The 19450-nt window shown below is 39.3% G+C and overlaps 1 protein-coding gene across 2 annotated transcripts in view; it reads right to left on the bottom strand.

Annotated features, from left to right (window-relative positions):
- The window catches only part of ROS1 (ROS proto-oncogene 1, receptor tyrosine kinase), a 112346-nt gene extending 94739 nt beyond the window's left edge, over positions 1-17607 (bottom strand). For both annotated transcript variants that reach the window (XM_065888762.1, XM_065888763.1), the window contains exons 1-4: positions 17485-17607; positions 8469-8513; positions 6320-6379; positions 4019-4045 (exon numbers count right to left, since the gene is read on the bottom strand). In XM_065888762.1, coding sequence (XP_065744834.1) covers positions 4019-4045; positions 6320-6379; positions 8469-8513; positions 17485-17607 — 255 coding nt within the window. The remainder of the gene's footprint in view (positions 1-4018; positions 4046-6319; positions 6380-8468; positions 8514-17484) is intronic.
- Positions 17608-19450: the final 1843 nt, after the last annotated feature.

Here is a 19450-nt window from a genome sequence, read left to right as displayed (position 1 = left end):
AGAAAACATTTTGGTGACTGAGAGATAAATTTCCTGCAACTTTTAGCAGGTGCATTAACAATAGTTAATAGTGGGGGGGGGGACTTGGAGAAAAGGCACACATTGTAAAACTACAACACAATCATGATCAATCTTCCTGCTTCAGTTTACAATACCTAGGACAACATGCTATTGTTTCTCATGATAATAGTGGAAACCATGACACAATGCATTTACTCTGAACATGCAGGTAGAGAAGGGCTGTAATTTGCAAATACTTAGCTGTCCCACGTTTGATCTGTGCACTCAGTGGAAGTGGAGCCTGATAAGCCTAGGTTTGCTTAGTTAAGGATTAATTTAAATACTTCAGTTTGGGCTCAGGATTATTTAACTTAAGGGTTTAGTATACTTTTCACATCTTCTTTGCAGGTTTCAGTAAAATACATTCAACACATTCATTAACTGCAGAGAATAAATATACCAAGTGGGAGCAAAGTTATCATTAACGTAGGATTTTCTTTTCAAGAAAGAAAACTGAGGACGAAGAAAGGAGATAGAAGAATGTTTATCTGGAAATGTAGCTAGTCCTGACCTAAGAGTTTAAATGTTTCGTTTTGTTTACTTTGGTGAAGCTTGTATTTTTTTCCAGCTTTTTTGAGATAAATGATTACCACCAAAGCATTAGCTAACACCTTCATCCCATCATATAATTACCATTTCTTTTTTGTGATAAGAATATTTAAGATCAGCTCTTTAGCAGCATTCAAGTACATAATACAGTGTTGTTAGCTGTAATCACCATGCTGTACATTAGATCCCCAGAACCTGTCAATCTTATAACTAGAAGTTTGTACTCCAAGGAGTTTAAATGTTTTCTCAAGTGGAGGCAAAAGCTATTGATTAGGATTTCCTTCTCTCTCTCTCTCTGTGTGTGCCTTCCTCTCTCTCTCTCTAATCTAACATTAGACTTCAAATGAAATTATCCACTGTTTCTCAAGCTCAAGTGGCCTGGAGAGAATCTAAAGGAATTCGGATTTAAGAAATTCACAGAATCTGAGCTCACAGCCCCTGGATATGAGTGTTTATACAGCATATTCCAGGCTACTGAGCTGCCATTCCCACTGCAGAAGCCAAGTTCATACTTCCCAGGGGCTGCACCAGTTTGCTGTCTCTGTTCTCACAGCAGTAAGACCATTTTTATCATCATCCCTCTGGCTCCATGCTTGTGTTTCCCAGACTGGCACACCTGCTGTCGGTGACTTTTCTTATTCCTGTAGCACAAGGAGGACATGCCCCACCATCCTCCTGGGATGCCTCTAGTGCAGAGTCTCTACACCAATTGTGGCTTCATCTCCTAAAAAACCATTCATTCACTCATCAAAAAATATTTATTGATACCTTTTATATGCCAAGCACTGTTTTAGGTTTTAAGGGTATGGCAATGAATAAGACAGGCAAGCTCCCCGACTTCATGGAATTTACATTCTCTTAGAAGGGAAGAGACAATAATGGAGTAACAAACTTAAAAGATAAAATATGCTCAGGGGCTTCCCTGGTGGCGCAGTGATTGAGAGTCCGCCTGCCGATGCAGGGGACACGGGTTCGTGCCCCGGTCCAAGAAGATCCCACATGCTTGCGTACAGCAAAAAAAAAAAAAAAAAAAAAATATGCTCAGATATGAAAAGTGCTATGAGGAAAATAAAACAAGTCAAAGGCAGACGGCATGACCAGACAGGAAGGGGACTAACTTTAGTGAGGGGACTCAGGAAGAACCATGCAGAGGTGACCCCCAAGGCAAGACCTGAGTGATTAGAAGGAGCTGGCCTTGCAAAAGTCTCGGCAAGGGCAAACACCCTGAGGCAGGCATGTGCCACATATACTCAGAGAAGAGGGAAAGGCCAGTGTGGCCAGTACAGAGCACAAGGAAGAGGGGGCAAGATGAGGCAGGGGTGTCAGCAAACACTGGCAGTCTGTATTTTTTCTCAAATGGCAATGAGAAGCCACAAAAAGGTTTTTAGAACCTTTTAGATTAGGATAATCTAATTTGTGTTCTTCAGGGATAAGCCACCTTACTTGCTAACATCATTTTCCAAGTTATATTTTGCTAAGCTACCAGTTGTAAAACTATTCCCTCCAAGGAACATGTGGGCAGATTCCAAGCTTCCTAGGTTGAAGCTTTGATGGTTGAGGAGTTTGATTTCCTAAAGGTGTGAGCAGCTGAGTTTAAAATATCTCTCTCGAGACTTCCCTGGTGGTCCAGTGGCTAAGACTATGTGCTCCCAATGCAGGAGGACCGCGTTTGATCCCTGCAGAGAACTAGATCCCACATGTTGCAACTAAGACCCGGTGCAACCTAATTAATTAATTAATTAGTTAAATATCTCTATGTTTATCTCTACCTCCACCTCTATTGAGCATGTATTACTGTTCAGTTCTACATTATTTAACATATAAAATAGCAAAATAGAAAAGAATAGAATAATTATATATTACAATAGAGAGAAAAGATGTACATTACATAAGCACAGACAACTGGGCAGCATACTGATGAACAGGGAACTACCACACTGGAAACCCAGTCCTGGGCTGCTTCAACGCTTGAGACGCTTTAACTCTCTCTGGCTTCTAAACACAATCCTCCAGGGACTGTTTTTTTGGCTGCTTTTATTTTGGTCACATAAGAGAGTTCTCAGGCAGTCTTTTTTTTTTTTTTAATCTCAATCAGGAAAGAACATTAATTATCTATTTACATACGGAGCAAATTTTCTTCTCTGTTTTATCTCTTCTTACCCAACTCAATCACCATCCACTCCCAAGGAAAAATCACTCAGGTACAGGGTTGCCGCAGACTATTGAGAAAATATTCCAATTTACTTTTTTCTTTTTACTTTATTTTCCACTCAAAGGAAATTTTTCTATTTTACTAATGAATGACAATCTCTGTTTCTTCCTCAGGCAAGATAGGATAGTTCTGTTCTCTGGTTTCAAGGACATTTTAAATAGAATACAGCATAGATGTTAAAGTGAGAAATAATGCCGTTTCATCATAAATACTTATTGTCAAATAAACTAAAATGAATTCTGAAGGGTATGGAATCCAGGACAGGGAAGTTTAGTTGAAGGAGATTGAGTAGGAAAAGATCAAAATCCCAAGGTCTTTCTGAAGGAAGAAGAAAGTCAAGAGCAGGAGAGGGAGCTCCTAGGGTGAGGGAGACTGGGGGCAGGGATGGCGGGGAGGCGTTGATAAGAAGAGACCTGGGCACCAGAGTCTGCACAAGGTCCCTTATTGTCATAGCAGGAAGTAAATTAATTAGTTAAAATTAAAAATTTAAAAAGCTGTGTTTCAAATTGTTGTTGAAAGAGTTCACTGAATAAGGAAGAAAATTGTAACTAAAGGGATCTCTCCTTTTTTTTTTTAACATCTTTATTGGAGTGTAATTGCTTTACAATGGTGTGTTAGTTTCTGCTTTATAACAAAGTGAATCAGCTATACATATACATATGTTCCCATATCTCTTCCCTCTTGCGTCTCCCTCCCACCCTCCCTATCCCTTTGTCACAAAGCAGAGCTGATCTCCCTGTGTAAAGGGATCTCTTCTAATGCGCTGTATTAATGATAGTGCATAGGCTTTATGGGGAAGAAATGAAATCAGCAGAGATGAGGGTAGTCCTCCAAGTGCCTTTTCCTCTCTTCCTGCCACCCTCTCCCACCCAGGCTTCAGGAATCAGAACCTTTCAAACCAGATTAGAGTAATACACATGTATATATGTGAATGTGTGTGCGTGCATACACACATCTATATACATTCATATATGCATTTTATGTATGCACATAGATATATAAAGCACAGCAAATACTTATGTCAAAATGGAATTATACAGTCATTTTTATAGCCAGAGTAGAGCACTCCCAGGAAGAACATTTCTGTGCATTAAGAATGACTCACTTTTCTTCATTCTTATGTTAACAGCTTTTTAAGGACAAGACAGAAAGACATGGGGTTTAATGACATGTTTTCTGTAAGTGACTGACACTCACCTCACAAACAGCAGCATAGGTATCATTCTGCATAGAAAGAAACGGAAAGTAAAATTATTGAAAACCTCTAAAGTTGTAAATAATTTTAATGACACTTAGCTAGGCATTTCTTCCAAATTAATTTCTTGCTCTACCACTGACAAAATAATCAATAAAAAAATATCAGAAGCAAGGGAGCCCATAGATGGGCCTTCCATCCAGGAAGGCTGCTGTACAAACAGCTATAAAAATTATGCTGTTTGCATCATTGGAGAAACAGGGATGCATGATGTCTACTAAAAAATCCCAGTCACTTAAGAGGTAATCTGTCATGGACCGGGTTAGAGAATGAAGGGGTGTTGGCAGGTGCCCAGGGAGACAGAACCTGAAATGAAAACCACCAACAGCTCTGGCTAGGAAAGGCCGGCGGGTTCCTCTGCCCAGACTGGCTGCTCCAGCGTCCACTCTGCTTCCTGGACTGTTACTGGCAACAAATGGTACTTCCCATTCACTCACTCAGCAAGTGCAATCTGAGCACCTGCTACGAGCCCCTCACTGTGTTCAGTGCAAGGGACACAGTGTGAGCAAGACAGAGAGGATCCTGCCTTGATGGGCTTACATGTCGGCAAAAGATACTAAACACATAACTAGACAAATAATGATTTAAATTGACATTTGGACAAAGTGCTACCAAGGAGAAGGAAAAGTGTTTTTAGAGTGTGTAATAATTCCCAAGTGCAGACAGCATCTGCTCCATCTTTTGGTAAATTCCATTCTATGAAGCACACAGTCACAAGCATGAGAGTGGGCATTAAGTGACTCCCATAGCGGAGATCTGTGAAGACACACTAATAAGAAAAGCTATAAGGACTGTACATAAGGAGATGTTAATGACGGATTTAAATCTCAATGCTATAATTTGAGTCATTAATAGAAAATGATATTACCTAAAGTTATTATGATCCTAACTGATTTAATCTCTGACTTGAACAACCTGAACAAAGCGACCCGTTTTTGCTTTTAATAAATTTATTTATTTATTTATTTATTTTTGGCTGCATTGGGTCTTCATCGCTGTGTGGGCGCGCGAGGGCTGCTCTTTGTTGTGGCGTGCGGGCTTCTCATTGCAGTGGCTTCTCTTATTGCGCAGCACAGGTTCTAGGCACACAGGCTTCAGTAGTTGTGGCATGTGGGCTCAGTAGTTGTGGCTTGCGGGCTCTAGAGCGCAGGCTCAGTAGTTTTGGCGCACGGGCTTAGTAGCTTCACGGTATGTGGAATCTTCCCGGACCAGGGCTCGAACCCATGTCCCCTGCACTGGCAGGCAGATGCTTAACCACTGCACCACCAGGCAAGTCCGCGACCCATTTTTAAATTACAGAATTCTTAGCCATGAGATTGGAGTAATTATAGTGTAACAGGCACTATCCCTAGCAGGGAGATTCGATTATTATACTCATTTATCCATAAGGAAAGCAAAGTACCAAGGGTGAAGTACCTTAACAAAGTCACACACTAATTGGCAAAGCAGGATAAATGAAAAATAAAGTACTGGGGGTGTATTTCCTATACAAAGTGGAGTAAACCCAGGTGTTTGTGCCCTCTGGATGAGATTGCTACCATGTTCCCTGAAGAGAAACTGAACATGACCTAGGACCCTGTTATCCAAAGTGTGGTCTGGAAACAACAAGCATTGCATCACCTGGGAGCTTGTTACAAGTGCAAAATTTCAGGTCCTGCCCAAAACCTACTGAATCAGAGTCTGCATTTTAGCAAGATCCCTGATATTTGCGTATTAAAATTTGAGAAGTGCAGGGCTAGGAAATTGAACAAATACCTAACATTCTACTGAAAGGCCTTTATAATTTGGAGCAACTGGTCATCTCCAGGTTCCATGGTTTGCATCAACTTCCCTCCATCTCCAGTTGCATTAATAATGTTAATCTCATTTTTTCTGTTACTATGTATTACTCATACTTTTGCTTTAGAGTCAAGCAAACTAATCGAAAGCCAATGGAAGCTGAAGTGGGAATCCTCTTGGAGAACGTTTCTCTTAAGGGAAACAGTAGTATCAAAACAGAAACATAGGGCTTCCCTGGTGGCGCAGTGGTTGAGAGTCCGCCTGCCGATGCAGGGGACACGGGTTCGTGCCCCGGTCTGGGAAGATCCCACATGCCGCGGAGCGGCTAGGCCTGTGAGCCATGGCCGCTGGGCTTGCGCGTCCGGAGCCTGTGCTCCGCAACAGGAGAGGCCACAACGGTGAGAGGCCCACGTACCGCAAAAAAAAAAAAAAAAAAAAAAAACAGAAACATAATTAATACTTACACACTTTAAAGTACAGTTTTCCTGATCTGCAGAAGTCCAAAAATGACATCCTTGGATGCACTACAAGAGACAATACGAGACAATGATGACTGAAGAAGGATGATTTTTTCTTGTCACCCGAAAGTGCAAATAGTGACATGAAGTTTTTCTGAAATAGAAATCTACCAAGAAATCTGTGGCCTCACAAGGATCAGGACCTTTGGAATTCTAAGCGGAGCTGTCATATTTACAGGCAGACAGGGCTTGGTGTGGCTCAGGGTTGCTGAGTGGAGTCCAGCCTGGGGCGGGCAGGCCTGGATCCCAGAGAGCACCAGACCTTCAGGGAACGCACTGTCCATTGGGTGCTTGGCAGCAGGTTAAGTCCAGGACAGCATGGCATCAAGCATATTATAGAGGTCAATGGGGTGTCCTCACACAACAAGCAAAAAGCAAAGCTGGGGACTCAAACAGAAGGCAGCCCATCAAAACCTAAGTAGGTGGACAGTTTGGAAAGTCAGCTGCCCACTAGCTGGCTTGCACCCCTTAGCTGCTCTGAAACCTGCTTGCAGAGCTGCCCTGGCCTCCTACTGAACAGATTCAGCCAGTTCCTCCTTCCCTTACCTGGTTTGTCTGTGCCTGTTACTGTGTTGACCTTTCTGTCCACAGGCCATGATGACACCTAGATCCCACCTTTTTCTCAGTTCCTTCTACTTTGCCATCTCTTTTTTCCTCTCCTTACTCCTTCTGTGTTTGTGTCCTATGCTCAACTTTTTCTCTTCTCACTCTTCAAGTTCTCCAAGTGAACACATTCCCCCACCTCAGCTTCAACCTTCCGAGGTGTCAATAACCCCCACATGTGAACCTCAGCTGAGACTCCTTCCGGAGCTCCAGACACAGATTTCCAATTGCTCATTAGATATCTCCATTTAAGTCCCTACAATACCTCAAATTCAGCAAATGAAACATCAGATTCCTCACTTTCTACCCTCTAATTTGCTCTCTGTCCCGTGTTTCCCATTAATATGCTTCAATCTTCTGAGCTGCCCGAGCCAGGAACCAGGGTGGCTTCTCTTTCTGCCATCCCCTTGCCCCATGGACAATCCATCATCAAGTCCTATTGACTCACTCCTTCGTTACCTGGACTCTATCTGGGTTCCTCGCTCACTCACTGCCCTTGCTTTTCTGTGCCTGCCACCACTTGCCAACAGCCTCCTGAGGGACCTCTCTTGTTTCCACACTTGGAATGATTTTTTAAAACAAAACCTAATCATATCCTTCTCTTACCTAAAACCTTGTGTGTCACTGAAACCAAATTACCAACATGGTACTCACAGCTCTCCACCACGTGGGCCTGCCTAGCTTGCCAACCTCTTCTACCTGCCGTCTCTGCACAAACGTCCTGTCCTCCAAGCAAGCTGAAATCCTCCTCTTCTCCTGCACCAGTCAAGCTCTCTGAAACCGTTGTGTCTTGGCACAAAGGGCTCCCTCTGACCGGTGTACCTCTCCCCTCCAGTCCATCTTTCTAGTTTTAGCCATTCAGGCAAACAAGTGCTTTTCCTCTTGTGTATTCTCTTTGCTCCTCCCACACACGGCTGATCTGACTCTCGCATGGCTGTCTGGCCATGGTTTTATCCATGTCTGTCTCTCCTACAAGGTTGAGAGTCCTTTAAAATAGAGGCCCTATTTTACTCATTCTTAAGTCTCTACTACCCAGCACAGTGTCTGGTTTAGTCTTACACTTGGAGTCCCTAAACGCTTGTTGAGTAAATGGATACAGGTGCAGAATAGTGATAAAACCATAAATGTAATTATTAGAAGAACCAGTGGAGACTATGTAATCCAACCCTCTCAGAATACACATACTTTAGTAGTTTTAACTACATGTCAGAAATTTTAAGGAATTTGCCCAAAGCCACATAGCAATGTAGAATCAAAATCATGGTCATGGCTTAGTCCTGTGCTCTTTCCACTTCAACACACTGTTCCTGAACTCATGTTTAAATACTCTGTGATTCAGACTTCTCGCTGTTTTCTATCCAACTTCCTTCATCAGGCACAAATAAATGAGCTTTTACTTAGGAATTATTCTATGGTAATCAAACCTGACCATTGTCCCTTTTTTATCAATGCAAACACTATAAAGTCCCAGGAAGTGGAAGCGATTACTCACCGGTGCACTCAGATTGTATGGTGTGCTGACATCAAGCTGTCTGCCCTGAAATGAAGAAGGAAGCAGTGAACACCCCTATCAATCTTGTGTTCAGTATAACTACGACACCTTTTTTTTAAAGCTTCCTGGAGTAGTGTTGCCTCCTCAGTGTTTTCTAACTGTAAAGTAAGGAGCCAACTGTTTTAAAGTTGTTAAATCAGTCATGAAACCAGACAAATGCCAGTGCAAATTAACAGGCATACCTTGGAGATAACGCAAGTTCAGTTCCAGACCACCGAAACAAATGGAATCACACAAGTTTTTTGGTTTCCCAGTGCATATAAAAGTTATGTTTGCACTACAGTAGTCTATTAAGTGTGCAATGGCACTGTGTTTAAAAAAAATAATGTGCATACCTTAATTTAAAATACTTTATTCCTAAAAAATGCTAACCATCATCAGACAACACAAGGTTGCCACAAATCTTCAGTTTGCAAAAAACTGCAATATATGCAGAGTGCAGTAAAACGAAGTATGCCTGTCTAAGATGTAATGCTTAAGGACTCTGCAAAAATGATGAAGGTGGGAGTGGGGGTGTAGCCAAAAGGAGTAGTTAAGAACAATGGAGAGGTTCTATATAGTATTAAATAAGCCTGTGAATTAGTCAATTAATCAAGGACTGCTGGATTAGAGATGAATTATGTTTGCATTTTTCTTTCTTATTTTAAGAGACTGAAACAACCATTGACTGCATTTAATTAACATTATATAACAGACTATACAAAAAATATTCATATTCCAACCTAACTCTGTATACATTTGCATTCATTACACACAAGGTAAAAATGTGGGTATTTCCCTAGGTAAGATTTTTCAAGGTGTATCTCTTTCTTGTGTTTCCGTATTTATTATTTTGGATTTTTTTGGATAATGGGAAAAACTATTTTCCTCCATCCAAGAAATTGCTTCCAGTATAGAAATCATTAGTGAGCTTGGATATGAAATCCAGAAATGGGAAAATGAAGTCATAAGCTAAACAGACTATTTGATCATGAGATTAATAACCTGAAGCCCAGAAACAACTTGATTTTGTTCCTTATAAAGTCTCATGTACTAATATGAACAGTATGTCTTAATTCTCATGGCTATGCAGTATTTGGGGTTTATATAGCCAGTCACTCTCCAACTCTTTAGCAAAGGGATTTTCAGAAGTTCTGGTAACAAAGGAGTTAATGGAATGGCATTACTATTAAAAGATTTATGCTAACCAGGTGTTTGAGTTGGTTGAAAAGTCAACCATTTAACATATAACCATTCTGTTGTAAATACTGTACCACCAGAAGACAGATGAAATCGTTTTGTATAAAACTACGGTTTAAAAAAAAATAAGGGTAATGAGAAAAACATTGTGTTCAAATTTTCTTGAGTAAGTTGCCAACCATGTGACCCGGAGAATGCCACAATGTCCTGATACCAGCAACTCACTTAAATTGTCTCATGCAGAGACAAAGGTGGTACTGGGGGCTTTAAAACATAAATATAGCATATGCATACCCGAAACAGATTGATGACTATGCTAATCACGTATACAATTACATGTGTCGTGTTCAAAAACTCATTCAAAGGACTCCAAGGTTATGGTGGCCTATACCATCATACTTAGAGACTTTCAGTTTGTCTGAATAATGACTTTAAGACTGTTCACCCTGTCGCCTTCACACTATTTCGCTGGAAATCCTGCCTGTTTGGGAAAACTGTGGTTTTTCAGGCTTACAGTCTGGAGCTTGCTTTATACAAACTAACCACTAAAAATGGGGGTGGGGGGCTTTTCGTGAAATGAGCATTATAGGAACTAACCTCTGGGTTAAATACTACAATCATTCACAGGTGGGATTAACGCGGGTTTCGTAACTTTCCATGAAGGGATTTACATATGCCCAGAAGAAGCCACTGCTGAAACAGGTTGTTGTTTCCTTTGGGGCGGGGGCGGGGTGTTAGGGGGTTGGGTGTGCAATTTTCACTAAGCAGGGAAGTAACCGTATCTGTTCATGGTTACAGAGCTGTTGTGCTTTTTGTTTAGTAGGTCAACATACTGTTGTCACCTTAATTTGCATCTGGGCCTATCACGCAAGGGCCATTGCCTCACAGAAGGTTTTAATCGAAGCAGCCACACCAACAAAAGACATCCTGGTCAGAATTATTCTCGAAACCTCATTTTGAACTGTTGCTTTTTCAGAGATTCGGCAAATTTCACGATAAGCCACTTAGCAAAGTGTTCACATATAATGTGGCAATTTTTACAAAAAAAATAATCTTCTGTCACCAGGTCCTTTAAAATGTAAATGTACAGTCACAACCCAGAAATTTCTAGATTGTTCACAAATGCCCAAAAGGTCAAGCGTGGTGCATGTTTAACAGCATTTCAGTTGAAGACCATCCTCCCTTCATGCACACAGTCATGGCATCATCTTTTTTTGCCAATAGTTCATTGAAGTCAGGGTGGGTTTTTTTTTCTTAAAACAAACCAAAACTAAAGTCTCATTTCTCTCATAGATAGATATGAGATGGATGTTAATTTTTAAAAGCCCAATGTGCAGACACATTCTAGGCTTTACACAGAGGCAGTGTGTATGTCCACATGTGTGTAGGCAAGTGCAGCAGCTGCCCTGTGTCAAAATGGGGGTCAGGCCTTCTAGCCCTGCCTCATGGCACATGGCATTTTTCTTTTTTAAAAGCAGCCTTATTAAGAACAGAGGAGAAATACAAATTCAGAATTTTGCATATAGTAAAACAACAGATTACTCTGTTTATTTCTCAATTTATTTCTCAATTTACTTTCAAAAATTTGAAGAACTTCTTTTGTGCTGGAGGAAAATAAACAGAAACTAAGGTGGGAAAAGTCTATCAATTGTCCATCCTCTCCCTGGTCATTTTTGAGTGGAGACCTTCATGGGCAGAAGGACTTAGAAAGGATGGCAAAGCTGAGTCTATGATAGTCAGATATGCACCCGAATAGCCTTACATGGATATGATCTAATTGTCAACCTGCCTCACTCATTGACTTAGAATTATAGGCAGAGGAAAAGTAAGTGAATATTTTTAGTAACTCTAATTGGTATTGACCAGAACCTCCCCTTAAAAGTTGCTGAATTCGAACCATTAAATTGGAGAGGTGATTAATTCAGCAAGAAGCACGCCATCTGTCCTGGGCTGACCCAGCACTACAAGCAAGATGCGTTCCAAGAGACAATCGAAAATCTATAGGGGCTTGGGAGGTGGCTTAAGCATCTGTTGTGGCCTTCCACACAGTCTGTGCTTATCAGAGGGAAGAGAAAAGGCGGCCATTACTGAGTTTGTGGAGCCCTGTCTCTCCCTTCCACGTAAGCACCATCCATTTTGCTCTCCACTCTCTCCAGCATCTAGAACGGTGCCAGAGGGATAATGAGTGTTCAATAACTATAAGCTGAAGGAATAAATCCATGAATTCAACATGGCCTACTACTCAGGAATGATCCAGAAGTCGTGTCTCTTGGAAACATCATCCGGTGACCTAGCGTCATGGGGGTTTACTTGAGAAGTAATCAGACACAGGAACCAAAGGACAAATGTTGACGTTTTTCCTTTCATTTGATGTGTACATAAAGATTCCTCTAATCTCCATTCCCTACCACTTGTATTTGTAGGGAAAGGAGAAGAAGGCTTAATTTTTTGTGTTTTTAGATAATAAATACACGGAGAGTAAGAACTGTATCTTTTAGATTAATTGTGCAGCCACATACTTCACAGATCTTTGTTTTCATAATTTTGTTCCAGATGAAGCCTTTGATTCCCCTTTGTGTGACTGAAACACAACCATACACAACCAAGCGTAAGATAGTGAATTTGCAATTGAATTTTTTCTACCCCTTCAAAAACATCAGGGTTAGCTCATAAAAGCAAAAGGGTGGATGCTGGGTAATTTTTAAACAATAAAGCAACAGATGTTTCTTGATGACCATAAAGTCACACTGTAACAGTATTAAGTCCTTCTGTTGGCAGCTCTCAAAATTAAATTTAACAGGCTGAATGGCGTGCCCATAAATGGGCTTGGGCAAGGTAGCTTCCTGAGTTGGGTCTAGGGGGTTCTGATGAAGCAGATTTGTCAACCCTCTTTCCTGATCTCCACTCCCTTTCCATCCCCTTCCTCCTCATTATCACAGCTAACATTAGTGAGTGATTCCCACGTCCCAGCCACTCTTCTCGGTGTTTTACACTGTCTTATTTAACGTCCCAACAACCCTATTCAACAGGTACTATTGCTAATTCCGTTGTGCAGCTGATACTCAGGGAAGTTTTGTAAATTGTCCAAGAGTTAGGATTTGAATACGGCACGGAGCCTCCAGAGCCTGTGCTCTTAACCAAAGCACGGATGCCGCCTGTAGTCTGCACCAAATTCCTCACGTTGGACTTAGGATCCTCGTCGTTTAACTTAGTTCCACCTGCTCCAATTGCCTGCTTGAAAGACACAATCCCAGTCCCGGATCTTAAAAACTCAACCCAACACCTACTGCTTGGCACAAGCTTTTCTATCTTGCCCGCCTCAGCCGGAACTAATTTCATTCTTTACTTCCTACCCTAATAATAAAACAGAGCAGAATGATCTGTATTTTAATCCCACATATAATATTTGCTCCTGATGTGACATTTTGAAAGTTACCTATGCTGTTTAAACTTAGTATTCTCATCTGAAACATAAGTAGGATAATATTAATAAACATAAAGTTCTGTGAGGATTCAATTAAATCATATATTCATTATTATAGTACAGTGCCAGGTGCTTAGAAATCTAACATTAATATGTGCAAATTTGCTATAAGCAGCCTTTTGCAGACATATCGTTAGTTACGCAATAATCTCTTCAGATAAATTTCTTGATGTTCAGTGTTAAAAGTATATTTTCTCTTTTAATTTTGACACTTATTAACCCACTGTTTTCTAGAAATCTATCAACTTACATCGTAACCAATAGCCCATGAAAGTCCCGTCTTATACAAACTTGGCCAACTGTAAAATGTTTTATCTCTGCCAATCTGATAGAAGAAAATTGATAATTCATTTTTTCTGTGCAACTCTATGGTTGCTGTGAGGTTGAACATTTTTCACGTTTTTTCACCATTCATAGTTCTTCTTTTCTAAAGTAAGTCTTCATGTTCTAAACTTAATTTAAATACTCCTATATATATATGAGTTGGTAAAATTGTGTTTATCATACGTAAAGCTTTTTTCCATTCTTTGGCTTTATTTTTATTGTCTTCCGTTTATTGTCATATAGTTAGTTTCTAAGCAGTTGAATTTATTAATTATTTCTTTTAGTGATCCTGGATTTTTGAAGCTGGCTTCTTAAGGCATTCCCACTCCAAGATTGTAGAAATATTCATCCCTAATTTATTCTAATATTTTTATAGGATGAGGTCTTGTTTTGTTTTGGTTTTGCTACTTGTCTGTTTGTATTTAAATCATATCTTTTCTTAAATGCCTCCTGGAATTTATTTGAATCTGGTAGTGATGTAGGAGTTGGATTTTTTTTAATCCTTCTTTTAAACTTTTTTTTTTAAAGAAAGAAGTACTGAACTTTTTACTTTTTTTTTTAAAGCAGCTTTAGGTGTACAGCAGAATTGAGATTATTCAGGTACAGAGATTTCCCATAAACTCCCTTTCCCCACACATGCATAGCTTCCCCCATTATCAACACCACTCACCAGAATAGTACATTTTTTAGTAAGGGCGAACCTACATTTGCATAACCATAATCACCCGAAGTCCACATTTTACCTTACCTTCACTCTTGGTGTTTGGACAAAAGTATAATGAGATATATCCCTCATTATGATATCAATACCATACAGAGTATTTTCACTGCTCTAACAGTCCTCTGTGTTCTACCTGTTCATCTCCCCCTAGCCCAACGCCATCCCTCTCAACCCCTGATCTCTCCAGTATCTCCATAGTTTTGCCTTTTCCAGAATGTCATACAGTTGGAATCATACAGTATGCAGCCTTTTCAGATTGGCTTCTTTCACTTAGTAATGTGCATTTAAGTTTCCCCCATGTCTTTCATGGCTTGATAGCTCGTTTCTCTTTAGCTTAGAATAATTTTCCATTTCCTGGATTGCCGCAGTTTACTTATTCTTTCGCCTGCTGAAGGAAGGAGTTATTTTTCATTCTAAATGGATGGCCCCACTTTGGTTTGAAGGATCGTCTTTATCATATTCCACACTCCCTTATGTACATGGTATTGTTTCTGGAGTGTATTCTCTTTTACTGGCTTGTCTATTCCTATACCAGTACAAATTGTGCTAATTTCTGGATATTTTATGGAATTTTTGGATTATGGTTTTGTTCCATTATCTTGTTATACAGTTACATATTGATATACAAGAAAGGTATTGATGTTAGTACATTTTTTTAAACAGGACAACCTTCTGAATCCTATAGTTTCTAAGTCTGTTTTTGAATTGAGTTGATACTTGTAAAAGAGCACTTCTGAACACTAGTCCCTCAGCTGTTCGGATTTGTTACTCAAAAAAAGAGTTTCGTTGCCAAAGAAAATCAGAAAATTCTGATTAAACAAAGCCATTAATATGCGGTTGTGTCCTGTGGATCTACAAAAAGAGAGTATGGCAATAAGCATTTCCATAAATTATTTGGCCATGAATCTCTTTTCTTTTTTATAAAGGATCTCACAATACTAGTGTTCTGAAGAACATTATTTTTTGTTCTCTGCAGCACATGGCATATGTAATTTTAAAATATCAGGTCAGTTAATACACTCAACTAATACATACAGATTCCTCCATTAATGTAAAACCCATGCTCAAGCATAGAACACTGATTTGTGCATTTTGGGACAGCAATTCTAACATTCCTTTGTACAAGACTCTTTTGTTTCTTTTTAAAAGACAAAGATGCCTCAATATCAAGAACCACCCAGTGAGAATAATATAATATACATCCAATTAGAGTCTCAGAAGGCAAGAAGAGGATATAGTAGAGACAACCTTTTGAGAAATGATGACTAATAATTTTCCAGAAATGTTGAAATACATGAATTAGCAGTTATAGGAAGTATGTTGTATACCCAGCATGATAAAGCAAAAAAATTTTAATTAAAAAAAAAAAAAAAAGGACCACCAGTGAAATCGAAGATGACCTTCATAGCAAAAATCCAGGCTAAAAAGGATAGCACAGAAAAAAAATTCAAACAGTGAAATAAACTCGAGCACTTTTCCATATCTTTCCTCTGACCCATGGCTCCGTTCACTGTTCTTGCACCGAGCTTTTGTCCCTCCAGCCCCACGTGGGAGGCCCAGATGGAGGACATGATTACTGTCAGATTGGCAGACTGGGTCTTCTGCCACCGCCGCATCAGCTGTGCCTTTCTCTGTAGGTGGTGAGCGGAAGGCAACTCGGCAAAGGACAGACTCTCTACTCCTCCTGCCAAGCCCTGAAATCAAGGAGCCCACACACAAAATAAGACAGAACTAAGCTTAGCTAAAAAAATAAAACAAATAGAATAATAGAAACAACCAACATTAGTTTTGATAGTAGGGAAATTAATAAACAAATTACAGTGGTACATTCATACGATGGAGTATTCTAAATATATTAAGAATCCTGTTTCCATCAAAACTTCAGGGTATAGGGGAAAACCCACCATGTAATGCTCAGTGAGAAAGCTGGGTACACAACTGTGTGAAAAATTATATACATATTTGAGGGAAAACACTGAAAGAAAATACAATCATAGGTTAATAGTGGTGGAATTATAGGATTTTTTCTTTTATTCTTCTCTAACTCTTCTCTATCTTATAAATATTTTACAATGAATATGTACTGTTATAATCAGAGAACATTTTTTAATAAAGAAAACATTTAATAGTCCCATTTTTCCATGTTTAAATTTAGATTACAACTGTAAAAACCTAAAGCACACAATTCTACATTCGTAGCAGTGAAGCCTTCAGCAAAGATTTATATAAAATACCAAACTTTTTAAAAAAAAGTGCTACTAACCATAGTAAGCCTAAGTAGTGTTTTAAACTATAGTTTAAATTAAACCAAGAGTGTAACACAAATATGTTTCTTTTTTATTCTACCATAGACTTCTATCTCCAATACCTTAGCATAATAGTGAATATTGTATTTAGTACTTTTATTATTTTTAAAAGTATGACTATAAGTATTGTCACATGTAAGCTATCATGCTATTTCCTTTGTCTTTAGATAAGAAGAGTGCATCTTTCCCTGGCTAGAATGTATTTGGTTTTTAAAGTTGATTCAGTGACTGTTTTAAGCACAACTAAATCAAAATAACTGAAAAGACATGAAACACTATATATAGGAGGAATGACACCCAGAAATGAGAAGGACATCATAAATGTCCGGCAAAACTCACCAAAAGAATTACAAATGCACAGATAGAAAGGAATTTACCAACAATTCTGTCTTTTAATAGTAATTATTATATATAAATATATAATACATAAGATATAAATATATAATAACTAATAGTAAGATTAAATGTTCTCTGCGGCACCTATATCTGCTCCCCTCATCATCCACTTCCCGATACAGTCATCCATCCATAGTATAAATAGTACTGCTGCCTGCAATTAGAAGGCATTGCCCTGTGGCCGAACCTATTGCATGCTTCAAGACAAATATAAATGATTTTGTAATAAATGAGTTTAACTGATATTTTTTAAGGTGTGCAAAATTGATTTTATTTAAGCCTCCTTTACCCGAAACCCATGCCCCCCCTGCAAAAAAAAAAAAAGATCTATAAACAGATAACTTAAAGAAATAAAGTAGCTCTGCCCTACCTTCTGTAATGACTAATGTTCCTAACTTATTTTGGAAAAAGAATCTTTCTTGCCTTGCTACCAATTTCTCATGAGAAAACTTCTCATAAAGATAAAATAATTCAAGCATTTGTAACAAGCTGAATTCTACATGTTCTAATTTCTACAAAGACAAATATTAGACCAGGAAAACTTACCAGGTTAGTTACACATGACTTTAGGCAGCTGTTTAAAATTGTACACTGTACCACAGAAGTCCATATGCAGCCAAGAGTCACAAAATTGACAAGTTTCAGAACAAGCCAGTAAATGTTCTTCATCACTTCACCAATGGCAGATTCTTAGATGAACGAACTTCTCATTTTCTCCATTTAGCTATCTGAATTCTTTGGGTTTCATCACTTCAGTTGAAAGAGTGGCCGGTGGATTTTTTGGGTTTGTTTTGATGTGTTGGAATATCTTTGCCTTTTAAAATAGTGTTTAGACCTTTGAATCCTAGATAGCTTGTATCACTCCCATAACAGCTATTTCATAACGTAGCTTCCTTTTACTCCCATAAAGAAAGTCACCCACTGCGTAAAGGTTAGGTCTTAGGAGAGCGCTTCACATGGAAAGTAAACAAAGTAGAGAACGCAAATTGCATTTCAGCAAAAGCATGTGACAACGTGCAGTCTGAGACGGGATCAGACTCGGTGGATCCTCCACCACTTTGCTTCTTTGAGGTTTGTTCAGCTATGCAGGAAATTGGGTTTTGACCGTCTATGCTTTAGCAAACAGTAAAACTATTCTAATAATGAATTCTCAAAAAAATCAAAGCGCCCAAATCAAATGATGCAGCAGAGAGAGAAAACAGAACGCTTCGAAACCAAATACATATTTCAAAATGAAAAAGCAAACAAAGCTGCAATTAATAGACAAATACTCTGAGGGTTAGCTAAAGACAAGGAAGTTTGTTAGAGCGCTTTCAGAACTTCACTACATATTAACTAAAACACAGCCTTATCAGGTCTATTGAGACAGAACTGAAACCAGCCACCACAGAAACCTAAGATATGTCCCGGTGTAGCTGTCCTGAAAAGGAAATATTGTACAAATTTCAATCAACCCAGCATCAAGATAAAGTTTACGCCTGAAACAACGAATTTGAAATTTGCAGTGTACAGAAGTGAGTCATTCTGGATAGGTACTTTTTAAATTGCTGAGGATTAACTCTTTAAGGCTAGATATTTTCGTGTTGGTGTTCTTTGTCAAGACAATCTGAAGTACCAAATCAACTTCCTTGTCTTCTTAAATAAATTATACTAATGCAACTTAAGCTTTTCTTAATAGCATGAAGTTCTCATTGTGAGCAATGTCCACATGAGGGTTTGCTTTGAGCTGAACATCTTCTAGTAAATGCTAACCAAATCGGTGAACAACATAAAGAAGAACGGTACTGACTCCAGAACTGACCCCTAAAACCTATTCTCTTGAAAAAATTCCCCACTGTCTGCCTGCTCTTTGTTCATTTTCTGCATTTTTTTTTTTTTTTTTTTGCGGTACGCGGGCCTCTCACTGTTGTGGCCTCTCCCGTTGCGGAGCGCAGGCTCCGGACGTGCAGGCTCAGCGGCCATGGCCCACGGGCCCAGCCGCTCCGCGGCACGTGGGATCTTCCCGGACCGGGGCACGAACCCGCGTCCCCTGCATCGGCAGGCGGACTCCCAACCACTGCGCCACCAGGGAAGCCCCATTTTCTGCATTTTAAAGAACATAGATGAAAGAATATGCAACTATCCAACTTCTTGGTCAAAGGATATGGCCATCTTTCTACAAAAGCATTTTTAAATCACAGAATAAACTACCTTGCCTAAGGGATTTTCTCATCCCAAAATATTTATCTTCTTCACTGTGCCACCAGTGCCTTTGTCTTATTAGCACAAATAATATTTGTAACTTTTACTTCAGTAACAAAGTGGACCACTAAGTACTTCCTTGAAAACCTAAATACATTCTTTACTCTCACTTGATCTAACTCTTTGGTGGGATGTGAAAAAGAAGTATCCTTACAATATCAAGACTTGTGCTTATTCTGGTTTGGGGAATCTAACCGGTACATAGATTTGTGAAAAATGGAGTATGTTCAAAGATATTTGTTGTAGAATTAATTATATTAGCAAAAGACTT

This window comes from Phocoena phocoena, chromosome 12 (assembly GCF_963924675.1).
Source record: "Phocoena phocoena chromosome 12, mPhoPho1.1, whole genome shotgun sequence".
Lineage (NCBI taxonomy): Eukaryota > Metazoa > Chordata > Mammalia > Artiodactyla > Phocoenidae > Phocoena > Phocoena phocoena.
Note: the sequence above shows the minus strand (reverse complement) of the source record. Positions and strands in the feature narration are given on the sequence as shown.